The sequence below is a fragment of the Vicugna pacos genome, chromosome 24, assembly GCF_048564905.1.
Source record: "Vicugna pacos chromosome 24, VicPac4, whole genome shotgun sequence".
NCBI lineage: Eukaryota > Metazoa > Chordata > Mammalia > Artiodactyla > Camelidae > Vicugna > Vicugna pacos.
Genome location: NC_133010.1, coordinates 10691513 through 10709681, shown reverse-complemented (window position 1 = coordinate 10709681; position 18169 = coordinate 10691513). Strand labels below are relative to the sequence as shown.

At 46.2% G+C, this 18169-nt stretch overlaps 1 protein-coding gene across 7 annotated transcripts in view; it reads left to right on the top strand.

Annotated features, from left to right (window-relative positions):
* FHOD3 (formin homology 2 domain containing 3) overlaps positions 1 to 18169 on the top strand; it is a 402137-nt gene that overhangs the window by 257520 nt on the left and 126448 nt on the right. For all 7 annotated transcript variants that reach the window (XM_072948976.1, XM_072948975.1, XM_072948981.1 and 4 more), the window contains 2 exons: positions 5451 to 5594; positions 12235 to 12485. In XM_072948976.1, the coding sequence (XP_072805077.1) occupies positions 5451 to 5594; positions 12235 to 12485 (395 nt within the window). The remainder of the gene's footprint in view (positions 1 to 5450; positions 5595 to 12234; positions 12486 to 18169) is intronic.

The following is an 18169-nucleotide window of genomic DNA, read 5'->3' as shown; positions in this document are numbered from 1 at the left end:
GACTGTCAGCAGCCAGTCGGGTAAGGCAAGGATGGGTCCTCCCGCAGAGCATTCGGAGACAGCATGGCTATGCCGACACCTTGACATCACACTTCTAGTCCCTCAAACTGTGAGGGAATAAATTTCTGTTGTTTTAAGCCACCCAGTTTGTGGTACCTTGTTGCAACAGCCCGAGGGAAACAGTATATGTGGAAAGCTAAAATTTGCCCTCTGAATCAGAGCCACATCACGTGGACCCCATTGTGGTGGCTGGAACCTGCTTCAGCGTGCTTTTTTTGCAAGACTAAACTCTACACCCACGCGTGGTGTGTGTACGTGTGTGTGCATGTGTGCCGGTCACTTACATGTGAAGGCCTGCGTATCTGCAAGCTTTCTCTACTTTGGTCTTCCTGCTAAAACCAGAAAGAGGACAGTGAGAATTTTCCTATCAAGATGTCCCCTTAAAAAAACATTTTTCCGTAAGAATACAGGGGAGCAAGTTTTACTCGAAAGAAATGGTTCACAGTTGGGCAGAAAGCAAAGCAGTCTTATTCCGCGGCTTACGGAATTCTGGAGATCAAGCCTTTGTCGGCTTCACTTGCAAAAATTTTCTCCCATTCCGTAGGTTGTCTTTTTGTTTTACTTATGGTTTCCTTTGCTGTGCAGAAGCTTGTAATTTTCATTAGGTCCCATTTGTTTATTCTTGCTTTTATTTCCTATCGCCTGAGTAGACTGTTCTAGGAGAACATTTTTGAGATGTATGTCAGATAATGCTTTGCCTATATTTTCTTCTAGGAGGTTTATTGTATCCTGTCTTATGTTTAAGTCTTTGATCCATTTTGAGTTTATTTTTTGACTGCTGGTGGCAAGGTGAGGATTCCTGAGGGTGGGTCCCTTCCTCCATCTGTGATGGTGACCTCCGCTTGTGCTCCCATTCCTCCTGTCACATCCCGCCCTGGTCACTAGCTTGTGGGGCAGCCGCTGTGTTCAGAGTCTGTCCTGAGAGATGCTGCCCTGACCGTGGGTCCCCCGCTGACCTGGGACAGCCCACTCTCAGGACTGGCGTCCCTTCATCCGAGTGCCTGGGTCCCTTCCTCATTCATAATCGAGGGAGGGTGGGTGGCTGTCTCTTCCCTCAGCCCCAGGCATCGCATCAACTCCCCCCAGGGCCTCCGTCTGGTCTCCAAGCTGCTGGGTGCAGGCCTACAGGATCTGCTGCAGTGATGGTTAGTTCTTCAAAGAAGACCCCACATTTCTTCCTGAAATATAACTGGAGATATATTCCCCTGTTGAACTGGGGGCACATTCATAGAAAGCAGCATAAGAATGAGAAGTAATTCTACTAGGTAGTAAAATGTTGTACAAACTCTAAGGATTAAAACAATGTGGCCCTTATAGGTTATTACCAGATAGTAAATCAACAATGCTTCAATTAGAAAAAAAAAGCAGTATGGATCTGACTCTTTCCTTGGCAGATGGTTGCAGCAGAGAGGCTCTGAAATAGACCTCTGAAATAGACATAGGGGTGGTTAGCTTCATTCACGACTGGGAGAGATTTTGCTAAATGGAAATAAACAAAAACATGCTTTGACCATATGCCAAAGTACATTTCAGATAAAGAGTTCAATGTAACATATGAAACTGTAGAAAAATGAGAAGAAACTAGAGATGAAGATGAATTGATCTCTGGTCAGTGAAGGGTATTTTAATAATAAAACCAGTGAAAAAGATTCTGAAGCAAAGGACTTAAATATTTCACCATGTAAAACTATAAAATAAGGTCTTATTTGTAAAATGGAAACCACGAGTGAAAACTAAAGGCAAGTGACAAACTGGGAAATTGTTTGCAAAAAAACTGGGCAGAAGGTGATACTATTTTAACAATATTAAGAACCCAGCCAAAAATGACCCAGTCAAAAAATGAATGACGTTAACCCTCCTAAGATGAAAAGAAATATACAGTAAAACAACGGGCCATTTCCTCTGGGTCACGTTGGCATTGATTGCTTTTTAATGAAATGCTATTTGTTGGAAAAGTCACAGGAAATTTCCTGCAGTCCTGTTGGGGAACGGGCACCACTTTTCTGTAGGATAATCCTAAGAATTCTGGTTTCATTTTCAAATCTGCTTGTGAGTTGACTCCACCAGGCAATTTTAAAGCTATTTTCTGTTGGTTTTTTTAAGATGAAGGTCATCAATTTCGTGTCATTTTCAGTCACTGGCATTGTTTTGGAAAACACTGAACTCAGCAAAAATGGGATTCTCACTCTTGCGCAGTGTTTTCATCGTAATGCTATCTGTCTTGGTGGTAGAGGCCGTGCCGGGCTGTTCTGACGACCCCAGCAGCGTCCACACGGCCTGGGCATTCTGCTGCCAGTCACTGGCGAGGACCCAGTGCGTGTCACGCTCTCCTTGGCACCACATGGCACCCAACGTCCAGGAATTCCTCGCTCACTCTTTCTTATCTAGCAGTTCTGTTTCATCTTTTGTGAGTTCTGGCCCAGGGGAAGTCCAGGGAGGTCCCGAGGACATTACTCCAAATGTCATCCTTTCGTCATAAAGGGCAGCAGGCCACTGGCACCCAAACTGGGTTTTCTTTTGTTGAATTTCAGTCATGTTTAGTCACTGAGTAAAATCTTCTGAGATCCCAAGCAACGTGATACACTGAAATGCTAACGGGAGTCTGGAAAAAAATTTCAGCCTCTGAAATCCGGACAATTACATTGCTTTTCTAACTTATGTCTCAACAGAATAGAAGATAGGCTAGTGACATGGAATTTTAAAAAATAATGTTTTTGTGACAAAACGAGGGTACTGAATTCTAGCCCTGCTCATGGTTCTGAGACTGAAGTCTGCTCTCTTTGTTAAACAGGGACCTTAATGAGGGGTTTCCAAGACCCACATTTATCCCCCCAACTCTCCTGCTCCTGCAGCCCATGTTCAATTGTCAGAAGATGCCAGGGAGCATCAGAAACTCACCATGTCCCACCTGTCTTCATCCAGCTGGAAACTCCTTAGTGGGCATGCCCCACTTTGGGGGCCTCACATACTGACCACCTTGTAGAATCAGATGAGGCAGGTCGGGGAGGGGGCAAGTGATAAGTAACTACGGGGCTGGCTTGGAGCATTTGGGGAAGGACCACCCCCCACCCCAGGAGCTCTGGGGAGGGGAGCTACTCCAGCAGAGTCAGGGGGGTGAGTAACCCGGATGGGATTCCCACTGAGTATTTGCTTTCAGATTTTCATTTTATTGCTTTGTTTAATCACTGTACAGTAAAATTGACTTTTTTCTTTTGATGTTTAGCTGTGTAAGTTTTAACACATATATGGTTATGGGTAGCCTTCACAATTAGGATATAGAACAGCTCCATCTCCCCCCAAATCTCCTCATGTTATCCTTTCTTTTTTTTCTAACTGAAGTACTGTCAGATACAATGTGTCAATTTCTGGTGTGCAGCACAATGTCCCAGCCATGCATATACATACATTCGTTTTCATTTTTTTCTCATTAAAGGTTATTGTAAGCTATTGAGCATAGTTCCCTGTGCTGTACAGCAGAAACTTTTAAAATCTATTTTTGTTATAGTGGCTAACATTTGTAAATCTCAAACTCCCAAATTTATCCCTTCCCACCCTTTTCCCTGGTACGCTATCCTTTTATAGTGACAACCTGAGCCCCTATTCATACCCCTGACAACCATCGCTGTAGTTTTGTCATTTCAAAAATGGGAACCATCCACGAAGTAACCCTTTCAGGCCGGCTTCCCTCACTCAGCACCGTGCCTTTGCGAACATCTCTGTTACTCCGTGTATTAATAGTTCGCTCCTTTCTGCCGCTGTGTAGTGTTCCAGTGTCTAAATGCACCCATTGGAGGAGCTTTGGGTGTTCGCTGCTTTTGGCTTTCACAACTAGTGCTGCTGTGAACATTTGTGTGCAGGCTCCCACCATGCTGGTTTTATCCTACAGGAAAGATTCGATGAAATCAGTGAAAACCCGGGGAGAGGAAAATAAAATGTCCTTTAGGACAGAGATTTCTCCCCCTGAGAGAGGCTGTCAAGATGTACTTGTCACAAGGCCTGGCTAGACCACGCCTGAGAGAGACCAAGGAGGAGGTCCTGAGTGTCTTCTGAGAGTAAGGACATCCAGAGACATTTGCCTCTCAGACTTTCCTGGAGTGGATGCCTCCTTTGGCAGAAGTAGCAGTGAGGGTCGGGGCTGAAACAGGAGGGCAGGGCCCAGGAGGGGTGGCAGTGTTAGCTGAACATGTTGGAGAATTAGCTGAAAATAGGTGAGTGTGTGTCTCTGGGCTGCAGACCCCCCTCCTCGTGTGTATTTGCTTTGGTGGCAGACCAGCATCCCTGCCGCCACGTGGGAGAGGGGGTGGGACGCGGGTGTGGCTCAGGCCTGTATTTTCACCCTGAAAATGACCATTCCTCCCCTCCTCCGCCTTCATCGCCCTCATTTATAAGATAAGAGGCTCAGAGGAAGTCACCTCAAGGGTCCTTCCAGTTCTAAGCAGAAGCCTGGCTTGAGACACCATCCCTCTTTTAAGAGAAGCCAAATTCAAAGAGAAGTTGGCTTTTTCTTTCTGGGGTTATCTTTTGGTCTCTTGGTTGCTGCTTTGAAACTTCTCATGTTTTCCTAAATGTTCTAAACTGAGGGCAAGGCCGACTAAATTGAAGGAAAAGGGAATCATTCAGTTGTCATAACTCCAGCTGTTGGTGGATTGATCTTAAGAGGAGTTTCTGATTGCTGAGTATGTTAGTTTTTGACTGCTGTGCAGCAAATACCACACACTGAGCAGTTTGAAACATCTCAGACTTAGCATCGCAGAGTTTCCATGGGGCAGGGTCCTGGCACCGCCTTGCTGGGTCCTCTGCTCAGTGTCTCTGAGAGCAAGGCTGCAAAGTGTCGAGCAGGGCTGGTGTCCCGTCTAAAGCTTAGGATTCCCTTCCAAGCTTCTGTGGTTGGCAGAACTCACTCTCTTGCAGCTGTAGAACTCATGGTGGCGTGCTGCTCCTTCAGGGCTGGTAGGATCCTCTCTCTCCTAGTCTCTGAGCTCAGAAAAGTCGTAAACCGAAATCCACTGTTAAATGGCTCACCTGATTAGGTCAGGCCCACCCACAAAGCTCCCCGTTTGACAACTCAGAATCAACTGATTTGGGCCCTTAATAACATCTGCAGATTCCTTTCAGTTTTGCCATATAACATCACCTAATCGTGGGCCTGTCCTGCCTACACTCGATGGGAGGGGACCGTGCAGCACCTGAATCACAGGGGGTGGGATCTTGGGGTGCATCCTGCTCCTGCTCAACACTCTAAAGTAGTCCTTTCTCAAGTGAACTTGTCATCTGTCTTGTTTCATCGCATGTTGTTATAATCGTGGCCACTGGCTACCATGCAAACAATGCCTTGAGAGCCTTGGGACAACCCCTAAGACATGTCTGTGTCCTGTTCTTTCTTCATCCAGACCTTGTCAGGATTGCCAGACCAAGACACCTTCTACGACGTGGTGGACTGCCTGGAGGAGCTGGGCATCGCGGCTGTGTCCCAGCGGCACTTGAGCAAGAAAGGGACTGACCTGGACTTGGTGGAGCAGTTGAACATTTATGAGGTAACAGGATCTGCCTTTTGTAAGGTGTCCTACAGCTTGGACCAACGTCAGAGGCAGAGGTGAACATACTCTAGATCAGTGGTTCTGCATGTGGGGTGGCAGCATTCACAAAACCTGGGAACTTCCAAAAAATGCAAGTTCTCAGGCTCCACCCCAGACCTGCGGAACTAGCAACTCCAAGGGCGGGCCCAGCAGTCTGTGTCACACGTGCCTTCTGAGGGGGGAGGGAGGGAGCTGCAGAGATGGTGTTCTTTATCCTTCATGGGGGCAGAACCTCAGGCAGCGCTCTGTATAATTTGTAGGATCCAGTCCAAAATGAAAATGCAGAGAAAAAGTGCTCTTAAAGACACTAAACAACTTTTCACGTTCTTCTGCCTTCTCTCTCGCCTCCTCCTGGTGTTTTTTTATTTGTGAAAAATGTGTACTCATTGAAGAAGATTTGGAAAATACCAGAAAGTGTAAGAAAAAGAAACCATCCATGACTTTCTTACTAACCATGGTTAACATTCTGGTCTACTTTTCTAGGTTTTTTTGTATATGCAGGCGTATGTTCTTAACTCTGGGGATAATAGTCTATACACAGCGTTGCAAACTGAATCTTTACTAGAAATGTATTGGAACCATGTTCTTTTGTCACTGAATCTTCTTCAAGAATGTCATTGTATTAGAAACATAATACCCTGTCTGTATGAAAGTACTATAACATACATGACCAGTGCCTGTTTGTTTGGATTTAGATTACTTCCGAGTTTTTGCAGTTATAAATGCTGTTATGACGAACAGCTTTATTCATAAATGTTTGTGCACAGTGGGAGTCCGAGGAAGGATATTTCTCAGCTGAATGGCTCCATTGTGATCTTCACTGGGTAGAAATGGAGAGACTGTTTCCTAAAAGTTGCTGTCATAATAAGCGACAAGCAGAATTATTCTTGTTACGATCTCAGGCGAAGTCAGTGGAAACTGAACCAGAGATACTTGCTGGCAGAGAGTCAAGCTCCCCACGGCTGGCCAGCGCTCTGTGCCCCTGCTCCGGGCATCTCCTCTAACCAAGCCTCACTTACCCAGTTACCTGCTCACACTTCTGTGTTTCATTATCACTGGCACGTGGCATCGGGAAGCCAGTGGGTGGCAGAGGGGTATGTTCTTATGGCCCCTAAAAGGGATGATAAAGAAAGAATGAAGTAAGAATACTAAAGGAGGAGAAGGCAGGGACTAAAGATACTTGGTTTCCAAGAAGGTGGAAGAAGGACTTTTCCCAGTACACAGACCTCCCTTCCTCCCCCTCCCACCTGCTCAGAACTCCGGCCCTCAAGACTCTGCTCAGCCAGCGGCTTCTATGGTCACAGCGTGGGTTCTGTGTGGTCAGTGTTCACCAGAAGATCGCACTGATGCGGGTGCATTTCCCAGCCGGCACACCCACCCCAGAGATTACTTCCTCTTCCCGGGCTCTCTTTCTCCCAGCCTGCCTGACTCTCCCGCTCCCTCCCCATCTGCCTTTTTCCATTCAGGCCTGACTTTTCAAAAGATGTTCTGTATTCACCATCTTCCTTTTGTCGAATGGCATTTGTGTAACATTTTAGCACTGAGTACATGTCATTCACAAACGTAGCATGTGTGTGTCTTAACGAACACAGAACAAACACCCAGTGTGATGCTTAATTTTATGTGTCACCTTGACTGGGCCACGGGGTGCCCAGATATTTGATCAAACGTTATTCTGTGTCTGTTCGGGTGTTTTGGGATGAGGGTAGCATTCAGATGGGTAGGTAGGCTGAGTAAAGAAGGTTGCCCTCCCCCATGTGGGTGGGCCTCATCCTGTCTGTTGAAGGCCTGAATAGAACAGAAGGCAAAAGCAAGAGAGAATTCACTCTCTACCTGATGCAAATGAGCTGGGATGTAGGTTGCCTGTTACCTTTGACCTCCTACTGGAACTAACAGCATTGACCCTCTTGGTTCCCAGGCCTTTGCACTGCAGATATGGGGACTTCTCTACCTCCATAATCATGTGAGCAGGTTCCTTATACTAAATCTCCATGTATATCCTATTTTTTTCTGTTTTTCTGGAGAACCTTAACTAATACACTCAAACATTTCAGAACTAGAATATTACCAGTGACTTGGAAGTGTCCTTGGTAGCCCTCTTTGGTGTCATCCTACTAACCCCTAACATAATTCTCTTTTTTTTTTAAAAGAAGGTAATTTTACCTGCAAATGTCTCACTCTGTCAGCTAACACAGAGCATCAGATTCTTAAAGAGGAGTTGAAAAATCTGAGCTCTTGCTATCTATAGCAGAGCTACACTAATCTCCCTAGGCTAATAATTTTCAGAATATAGAGGTGCCGGAGAAGCAGGGAGAGATCTGAGGCATCCCTTGTGACTCCCAGGTCTTCCTTTTTGTCCATCAGACATGTGCTTTCTGACCCAGAACAATAGACAAGGTCTCCAGGTGTGGTTCACAGGGCACCTCACCCAGCAGGCAGAATTCAGTTAAGAAGCATCTCTGCTACACAGCCCAGTGGGTCATGGCTTATAAACTCATAAATTCTGTGTGTATTTCATGTAGGTAATCTTTAGCTGATCCTAACCTGCTGAGGGCATTCTAGACACAAGAGCTCTCATTTTAGCAACTGTCATCAGACTGTTTATTAGGTAGTCTAGTTATTAGCATATTTATGAAAGATTGGATGGGGTCAGTGTCTTCTCTCTTTCCCCAGAAGCATCACTCCTACAAAAGGAGTGGAGGGATCGCCGGCCAGCTGCTTTAACTCCTTCCTCCCAGTCGGTAGCGCTAAACAACATATTGTTGAATTTTGTCTTTTTATAAATGGAACTATACCATCTGTGTCCTCCTACACTTTGGCTTGTTTCTGAGACGTACCCATGTTGTCATGTGGAGTTCTGGTTTGTTCATTTTCACTGCTGATGAATATATCCCAATTTATTTATCTTCTCTTCTCTTGACGGATGTTGGCTGGTTACAGTTTTGTTGCCATGACGACACTACCATGAGCATTCTTGTCCTTTTTGTGTGTGTGCCATATTTTTTAGGTTTAAGTATCCGTTTTTTTCATGTAGCTTAGTAGTAGTATAAAGATATAAACTCAAAGAAATGTTAATAGCTTTTGACATCCATTAAGAATGCTCAGATTGTTGGCTGTTTGATGATATTAAATTATTTTTGGTGAGACAGTAGAAGGCTGGTTATGGTTTTTAGAAATCCTTATCTTCTAGGGATAAATACTGAATATTCATGGATGAAATGATATGGTCTGGGATTTACCTAAAAAATAAAACCTCTGGCTGTGGGGTCGGATGCAGGGAGGTAAATGAGACAAGCGTGGCCAGGGCAGGTAATTGTTGAACTGTCATGGATGGTGAGCACATAAGTCTTTATATTCTTCTCCATACTTTGTATATGTTTGAAAATTTCCACAAAATTTTAAAAAGAATAATTACGTCATTCAGTGGCCCCAAACACTGCTGGCAGTTGTCGCAGATGCCAGGAGCTTAATCTGCCCCTAACTGCTTTCTTGGTGACAGCACAGCGGGTACAAGCAGTCAATACTGGATTCGGAGCCTCCTCATTCCTCACCTGGTTCTGTAGGCAGTGTTCTGCATTTGATTAGAAGAGTTAGAGTGTATCTGACGAGAGGTCCAGCAAACAGATACTCCATCACTTGGATGAGATGAGAGATCGATGAGGACATGGCTGGTCTCACCTTGTGTTCCGTGAAGGACACTGACTGTACTTGTAGTTAATTAGATCTGACACCACAGGTTCTGAGTAAGTCTCTTGGCAGGGGCTGTTCTCTGCAGGTGTTTTTCAGCTCTTAGTGGTCTTAGTGGACTCCAATCCGAGTGCTCCCTAGAATCTGAAGAATCTGGAACTGCCACCGTGGCCCGACATGTGAAAGAGGTGTCTCTTCCTGTCATTGGCGGACACTAGTGATGCTGAGATTCTTCTTGTTAAAAAAAACACACACACAAAACCGTGAGCAAAGACCAGCCCCAAATTTCACATTTCACTGTTCCTGACTGCCAAGCCCAAGGCTGCTCTTGGATCTACTGGGATTCTGAGCCCCATTTACCACCTCCAGGCATCTTTTTCTTTGTTTAAGGAGGTGGATTTTTGTTTTCGTTTTTGAGGCTCTGAACTTCAGACAGCCCTCACTGAAGTACATTTTATGGAGCTGCTTTGATAACTTTTCAAGATTTTCTTTTCACTTAAGCTTTCCAGTTCTCCATCTTCCTTGACAAAAGGCAGTTAATTTGTGTGCACACCATGTGCTTCTCTGAAAGGAACTGTGAGTGGAATGCTATTTGATCCTTGGATCTCTGAGGTTAGACAAGGAATTAGAAATATCTGAACTCCACTTTTCCCCCTAATCATATCATTCCAAATGTGAATAGTAAGCAGAGTCAATACTCCGGGCCAGAATAAGTCCACATGGTCTAGAGTTTTTGTTTCCAAAAATGAAAAACTAATTGGCTAGTGATATTTTAAAATGCTGTGCTTTGCTGGGTGTATAATCATTCTCAAACTTTGCCCAGAGAATGCCATTTAAAGTGTGAAAGTGGAGATGATAAAAGTGATGAAACAAATGCAAAATTTCTTTCTTCGTTTCCGCAGTGATACTGCAGAGGGTTCCCCAGGAAATAGACTTTCCGGCCAGATATAACAACAGCTTTTTCTAAGCTTTTATCAATTCTGACCTCAAACCTCCACCAATTATGTCTGACTAGTAAATTCTAGGGGAACAGAATAGTCAAAATATTATTAAACTGTCTTCCTCTATCTGGGAGTTTGTTAGAAAATGTATCTGGCACGTAGAGAGAAGAGTTTTCATTAAATTGATCTTACATAAAAGCTCGAGCTGGAGGAAACTGGTGATGGAGCCGATAAAAGGCGGCTGCACTCCTGTGAAACAGTCATGCGTCTCAGGCACCCATCCCTGTGAACCTGAAGAGAGTGGCCAGCCTGGCCTCGACTTTGCCGAGCTCAACTTGCTATGTGAACACGAATGCCAACACTTGGACGTAGGGGATTACTGATTTCACAGTAGCCAGGTGTAGACAGGTGATGTGAAAGCCAGGTCGTGTGTGGTTAGCTATCTGGGCCTTTATATTACTTCTCCATTCCCTCACTTGTCCTGACTGAGTTGTGAAATGTGCCCAAGAGCACCCACAGGACTGGAAAATATGTACTTTGGGGGGACATGGGACCATGTGACTCCTTGGGTGCCGAGTCAGAGAGACTGCTGGACTGGGTTGGGCCTGGTTCCTGTGGGCTGTGGGGTGGCCTGACCCACCAATTGCATATGATAGAGGAATTTATGGGCATCCTAGGCCCTTTCATCTGTGGGCACAGGTGGGAAAGAATGGTTGTGTTTATCGAGTACCAGCCACAGGGAAAGCCCTACCCTAGCTGCTTTACATACATTAGATATGTTATTCTTACCAGAAACCTACAAATGTGATCCTGTGAGGCTCCTTTGGTGAAGGAGAAAGAGACAGCAGTTTGACGCAGGTCACGTCTGGTCTGTTAGTGGCACAGCCAGCCACACACAGGGCTAGTCCACAGTGTGTGTTCTTCTGGAGGTCTAGCTTTTGAGAAGGTAGGCATAAAAATAATTAGAGAAGCTGGAGATACAGATTAGCACCTAGGACTAGGAAGACTGGGAGCCAGCAAGAAGGAGATCTGTGTAGGAGCACAGATGGTTGGTGTTAATGTGAAAGGAGAGGGCTGTTTGGAGGATCCAGGATGGAGGAGACTAAGAGATGGCCAGACTGGACAGGGCACCACCCAACTAGGAGCAGGGCTGCGATATCCCTTGAAAGGGGGTAGGAGGCTGGGGACATTTGGCTCAGGTTTCCACGTGAAAGCTGAAGTGGTCAAGTGTAAGGCAGTTATTCTTCTGCACAAGTATGCATTGCTGTTAGGAAGTCAAAAAAAAAAAACACGTTAATCCTAGAGGTCTAGTCTATTTCTGGTCTGTATTTTTGTGACTGCACATGCAGGCTGCCTAGAGTGACTGCAGGCCCCACCCCCACGGTACCCAGGCTGTGGGCAGTCCCCGGGGAGGGCGGTGGCCCGGGGTCCGCGGCGCAGGTCCTGCTGCACCAGGCCCCTCCAGAGACCCGCTGATGACTCGTTTCCACTCACCTGGAGCTTGCGGCTCCTGCCTCTGACCAGAATCTCTGCTATGCTCTTCGGACCAGCCTCACTGGGAAGGGAGCTCCGGCATGGTGTGGAACTCCAGGGCTTCCCCCCGCTGGGCTTCCGGGGAGACGCCGCCTCCTGGTCCAGAGAAGAGCAAAGGGTGGGCCAGGAGCGAGGACCCCGGCAAGGGCAGTGCCCGGCCACAGAGGGAAGAGCCCAGCTAATTACAAACTATTTCTCAGACCTACCCCTGACATCGGTTGACCTTTCGTATCCATTTGGGAAAATCCACAGTGAGTGGCGAGCATCTCTCAGTTTGCCGACTGTGCTTTGGGTTACCTGTGACTATGATAGCCTTGCAGAGAAGCGGAAGCCCAGGCTGGGAGGAGTCAGTGTTAAGTCCTCGTGAAGGGCCAGACTGAAAAGCTAAGAGAGGCTGTCAAGTCTGACCTTGCACTGGGTGCCCTCTGCTGTTTCAGGTGGCGCTCCGGCACGAGGACGAGGACAGCGATGAGACAGCGGAGCCGCCCCCCAGCGGGCGGCGGGACCGGAGGAGGGCCAGCGTGTGTTCCGGCGGCGGCTCGGGGGGCGAGCAGCGGGGCCTGGACCGCAGGCGCAGCCGCAGGCACTCCGTGCAGAGCATCCGGAGTCCTCTGTCCGCTCCCTCCAGCCCCTGCTCCACCTCGGCTCCCGGCTTCAAGTCCAGTCAAGTGCGAGATCTCCGCGAAAAGTAAGCACTAACCCAGCCATCCAGGGGGCGCAAGGACACCGAAAAGAGGGAGGCAGGCCACGCCCCCAAAGGCGCCCACGGCCATCCCTGCCCCACCAGCTCCCCGCCTCTTCTCTACCACTGAAACACCGCCCAGCGCCCCTGGCACTCCCCTGGGCGAGACGGCCCTAGTGACCTGCACAGATTTGATCTTACTAACCCCATGAACTCTTCTTCACTCACTTGTGTTTTTATACAATATCTCAGTTAATATCTATTTAGAAAAGCTGTTTTATCAATTGGAAGAAAATCTGAAACACAAAACTTTGACCTAGAAATAAATGGTAAGCCACGTGAATGTGACAGGTACTCATGACAATATATAGTTGAGGTTGAGTAGAATAAATATATAATTAAGTATTATTATATATTTTGTACATATATATAATTTCAGTAAATTCTAATGTATCATTTATTCAGCAGTCATACAGCAAACATTTTTGTTAAGTGTCTGTTATAGGCCAGGAGTATCTGAAGTCATGACCACATGTAAATGGAAAAGGTATGCTCTCCATTCTTGTGAACCTCCCATCTGGGCTGGGAGAAAGTAAGAATGAAGAAAGGACATAGGAAGAAACAGAAAGATTAACAATCCCATGAGAAATTATATATATCCAAATATAAAGTTGGACAGAATCTCTAGGAGCTCAGAAGTGCTTCCATAAAGCAGAGGTGTGGCAAAAGGGCAGCCATGCTGCTCTGGGGTCTGCGTCCAGTCATCTTGTCCTAAATGGATGCTCTCAGTTTACTAGGACAACGGGGCTCTGTGGACCAGTCCATGCCAGCCGGGTCCACCGGGGCTGACTGATGCACTGATTCCAGTGCAGGCTCCCTGCTGCTGGCTGGCAGAAGCCCTGCTCACATCATTTGGCCAGATCATTGTCCCTCATCATGGAGATCCACCTGGGAGCCAGATGTGGGTCAGGCGGCTGCATGGTGAAGAGCATAACGCAGAATAAGTGGGATGAGTTAAGAGAGCGATCAAGATATGTCCCTTCCTCTCCCTCCCGAAGGAAACACCTACCCCCGCCACTACCAGGAAGTGCCCAGAGCAGTCTGGTAGTCGTGGGGTCACTGGAGCATGAGCCAGCCTGTGCCTTTGGGTGCCTCCTATTGCAGAAGGAGGAGGAGGGCCTCAGTCTGAGAGTGACGTGCCAGGCATGGTCCATGTTGACACCTTTGTTTCATCTTCTTTTTAGTTTACTTTGTTGTTTTTTTTCTGGATTTGTAAGTTGTTTGTTTAATTCATTTCTTTTTATCCTTTGACCATCTTGCATTCCTGGAATATAACCCACTTGGTCGTGATGTGTTCTTTTCTGAAACGTGCTGTTGGAATCCTGTTCGATACTAATTTCTTTAGGATTTTTACACAAATTTTTGCAAGTAGGATTGGTCTTCCCCTTCAGCTTTCTTCCCTCTTCCTCTCCTTTTTTGTTTGCCGTCCCTATCAGCTTGGACATCCCTGTTATGCAAGCATCATAAAAGAATGATTGTGGTGGTCATGAGACTCCACTTGTATGTGGCTTCTGTACAGTTCATTCCTGGTGACTATGTCTCTGAATGTCTCCAGGGTACCTCTCTGATTGTTCCTCCTCAGTGTCCTTCCCTGGATCTTTCTTCTCTGTCCCCTCGCTTTCAGTGTTGGTTTTGCTATTTCTAAGAGTCTGCATACCAGAAGCTCTATTTTAGTGAAAAGAAGACCAGAACTTCTGAACAGATTGAGGAGTGAGAGAGTCCACTGTGAACACTGAACTTAGTGATCTAACATCTTCAGGAAACTCAAGCAATGCTCGAAGGACCCTGGAGGCACTCTCTGGCACTGCTTCTGGCTAATTGCTTGAGAAAATGACATGGGGAGAGTTGAGCAAAGTGTACACCCTGGGATGAAAAACCTCTACTTAAAACCACCGAAGATGCTAAGGGCAGGAGTTAGGGGGCCTTGTCAGTAGATCTCGGGGTTCTTCTGCTCTGGCTGACTGATGTCAAGTTTGTTTCTTTTCTGTTTCTTGCTGTCACACGTCTCAAAGGCCTGTGTGTTGTGAGTTCAGGTGACAACACCTTGTGATATGTCGGCAAAGGTAACAGCAGTGAGGTGGACCATCCTGGGCACAGTTGATGGTTTCGAGGCTCTGGGCTTGGTGGGATCCGGAACGGGAGGCTGCAGGTGCTCCTCCAAATGCTGCTGTCTCGGTGTTTCCAAATACGACTGATTTTCATTTTACTGAAATTATTACTTTGATGTAAATTTCATAGCATTTGTTTTAGAAAAATCCACTTTCCCGCTTATAAAGAAAGATAACAGGTTCAAGATTGATGATTATGAAGGGGCTTCATCCGCGAAGCCTGTTGAAGGGATTTTTGCCCCATGGCCCCAGAATGACAGTATAATTTTGGCAGAGGGGCAGGGTGGCGAGAAGGAAGCTGGGAAACAATTCCTGCACGTAGAGCTGAGTCACCTGCCCAACATCTGTGCCTCCAAACGCTACCTTAGAATCAAGAAGTTCATTGTGTTCGATTCCCTGTAGACCTGGAAAGACACAGATGCATGCCTGACCTAGATTACTCTTCATCTCTGTGAACGTTCTGGCCCTCCTTACCCCATACTTGTAGCAACACGCCTGCCTCCGCCGCCCTGCCTCCGCCGCGTAGGAGGAATTTTAGGCTGGATTTTGTAACTCTGTGATCCAATGAATGCCAAAACTTTGGAAAACAAGATGGAACTATGTTATAGGTTGGAAAGAGATTCACGTTGTCCTAAAAGGTATATAATAGCACTCTGCACGCAGATGGTCCTTCTGTGTCTCTTGAACTCTCATGATGATTCTCTGCAGGGTCTAGGCAAGACAAGTGCTCTTATCTTCCCATTACAAATGAGAAAACAGTCGGGGGGTTGGCGCCATGTGATTCATCGCAGGACAAGGGGGCTGAGTCACGGGGGGGAATCCAAGTCTTTGGCCTTCGCTTCTCAGTGTCTGAATCATACACAATCGTTTCCCAACTTACCGTTCCTAAACATAATCCCTAAGTGAGATTTGCACGTCTGACTTTTTAGAGAGGCAGTTTGACTTACATACTATGTAGGTGTGTATTTTTAAATGTATTTTTTTAATTGAAGGATAGTTGATTTACAATGTTGTATTACTTTCTGGTATACAGCATAGTGTGTGTGTGTGTGTGTGTGTGTGTATATATATACATATATATTTATGTTTCTTTTTTATTATAGGTTACTAAAGCCGTTGAGAATAGTTCCCTGTGCTATACAGTGGGACCTTGTTGTTTATCTGTTCTCTACTTAGTAGTTGATGTCTGCCAATCCCAAACTCCCAGTTTATTTCCGTGTATTTTTAGTCAAGTAAATATGAAAATTCGAAGAGAATCAAAAAGAAAAAAAATCTGCCAAGTCTTCTTACAGACCAAGGCCTGCCAGGCTGTGTGCTTTAATTCTGAGGACTAATAAGGCTGTAAACTCACATTGCTTTGCTTTAGCTTCTAAAAAAGTAGAACCCCACGCCAAGTATTTACCAAATAAGGTATGAGTGTATTGGTCACCTGCCACCCACAAGTACCTTTTGTGACTGTGTGTGCCATACTGTGTTTTATCTTTGCAGTTAAAATCTACAGATTTGATTGGAAGGAAGAGAAATGTTGGATGCTTTCATATTTTACCAAGAAAATTATTACTTAGCATCTAATCAGCCAAGAAGCCAGTGACTCTGGTTTAAATTTTAATCGTCTCTAATGTTCGGACTAAAAAGTCTTCGGGGTTGTCTAGCCCAGAGCAGGAGCACTTTCTGTGCCCTCAGGCTCAAGACACTCTCCTCCCTGAAACACCCCATCCTCTCCTTCAACTTTTCAGCTCATTGTGAAAGTCATTTGACCTAAATGTGCTCGGTAACGTTACAACTCTTATTATTGCTTAGCATTTCGTTGTATGGATAAAATTTCCCTATAATGTTTCTCTGTTCATCCTGGTTCTGACCTCTGTCAGCACACACCAGGTCATCTTCCTGCTCTTGTATGTCAGTCTTTCTGGTGATGAGCGTGGCATGGGACTTTATAACACGTGAACTTTCAGTGTCATCCTGTTGATCTCCACACAGCATCCCAGCCCACAGAGGTAGCTCTGAACTTCATTTAGTCACTGACGTCAGCAGTTGTGCCATCTAGCTTTCAGTCACACGTGCATTTCAGTACACACGGAAGAGTGACGTGGCGGGCAGTGGATGATGACAACAGATTGGGAGTGGATGGTACAGACTGTTCCCACGTGTCAGAGGCCTGGGTTGGAAACTCTCTGTCAAGGGCCAGATAATATATATGTTAAGCTTTGTGGGCCAGACGGTCTTTGCTGCAACTGCGCAACTGAATTCTTGCCTTTGTAGCATAAAAGCAGCCATGGACAACAGGTAAGCGAATGAGCATGGCTGCCTTCCAGTGAAACTTTATTTATGGACCCTGAGATTTGAGTTTTACATGTAATGGAAGATTCTTTAGACTTTTTCTCCCCCAACCATTAAAAAATGTGAAAACCATGCTTAGCTGACAGACTGTACCAAAACAGGTGGTGGGCCAGACTTGGCCCATAGTCTTGCCAACCCATGTTCTAAGGGGCTTGAGGAAAGTTCTGGGGAAGTGGTCCAGGGTTGGCAAAGAGGAGTAAGAGGGAAGAACCCATCCTGCTGTGTGAGATGGCTGTTAGGGACCGTGTCCTGAAGTCCAGGGTTAGAGCAGGGAATCGTCAGTGAAGACACGGAGACTGTTGCTGATGGCTGCTCGTGAGTCCCCAGTCGAAGATAGAGTGGGTCGGAGAGGGCAGGAGATGAGTCAGACTGGGGGGAGGGGGGGACACAGAGAGCCAGCAGGGAGGTAGGGGGTTTGGCAGTGAGTCCAGGAAAGTTGGGGCTGCTTGGGGAGGGGAGGTGGAGGCAGGCGGGGATCAGTCCCAGTGGTCCCATGGGCAGTGGTCTTCAACAAGAAGTGTTTTTGTCCCTCGGGGACATTTGGCAATGCCGTGACACACGTTTGGTTGGCATAACTGGGGTGGAGGGTGCTCTCGGCATCTGGTGGGTGAGTTCAGGGATGCTGCTAAATATTCTGCATGGAAAAGGACAGCCCCCCTAACCTGCCCACCCAACAAAATGTTATCTGTTCTATAATGTCAATAGTGCTGAATCCGAGAAAGCCCTCTGAACGGGAAGGCAAATGATTGGCTGTAATTTTCACCTCCTTCCTGGGAACCATGCCAAGGGAGGGAGTCTTTTGACTCTTGGAAGGGGGTTAGCTTTCTTGAACTCTTTGGACCTACCTTGAATACTCATGTGCCTGGGTCAAAATAGATTTTTTTTTGGAGAATATAATTTTTAAATTTCTGGGCTACTACTTGGATAGTACAGTAGAGTCCCTTTTTTGGTTTTATTTTGGGTTTGTTTTAACCCCATTTAGCCAAGTTTTGCATGTCTCATTCTCAGGGAATATGCTGAACTCTCTTTGGGAACCAAAGGTTTGACTAAATCTCATGCTTTTCTCAGTAACCAAAATGGCCAGGGTATCCAGTTCTAAACAGCTTCATGTCTGTCACGTTCCAAAAAAAAAAAATTGACATAATGGAATGTGACACCAGCATAAACAAAATGGCAGGACAG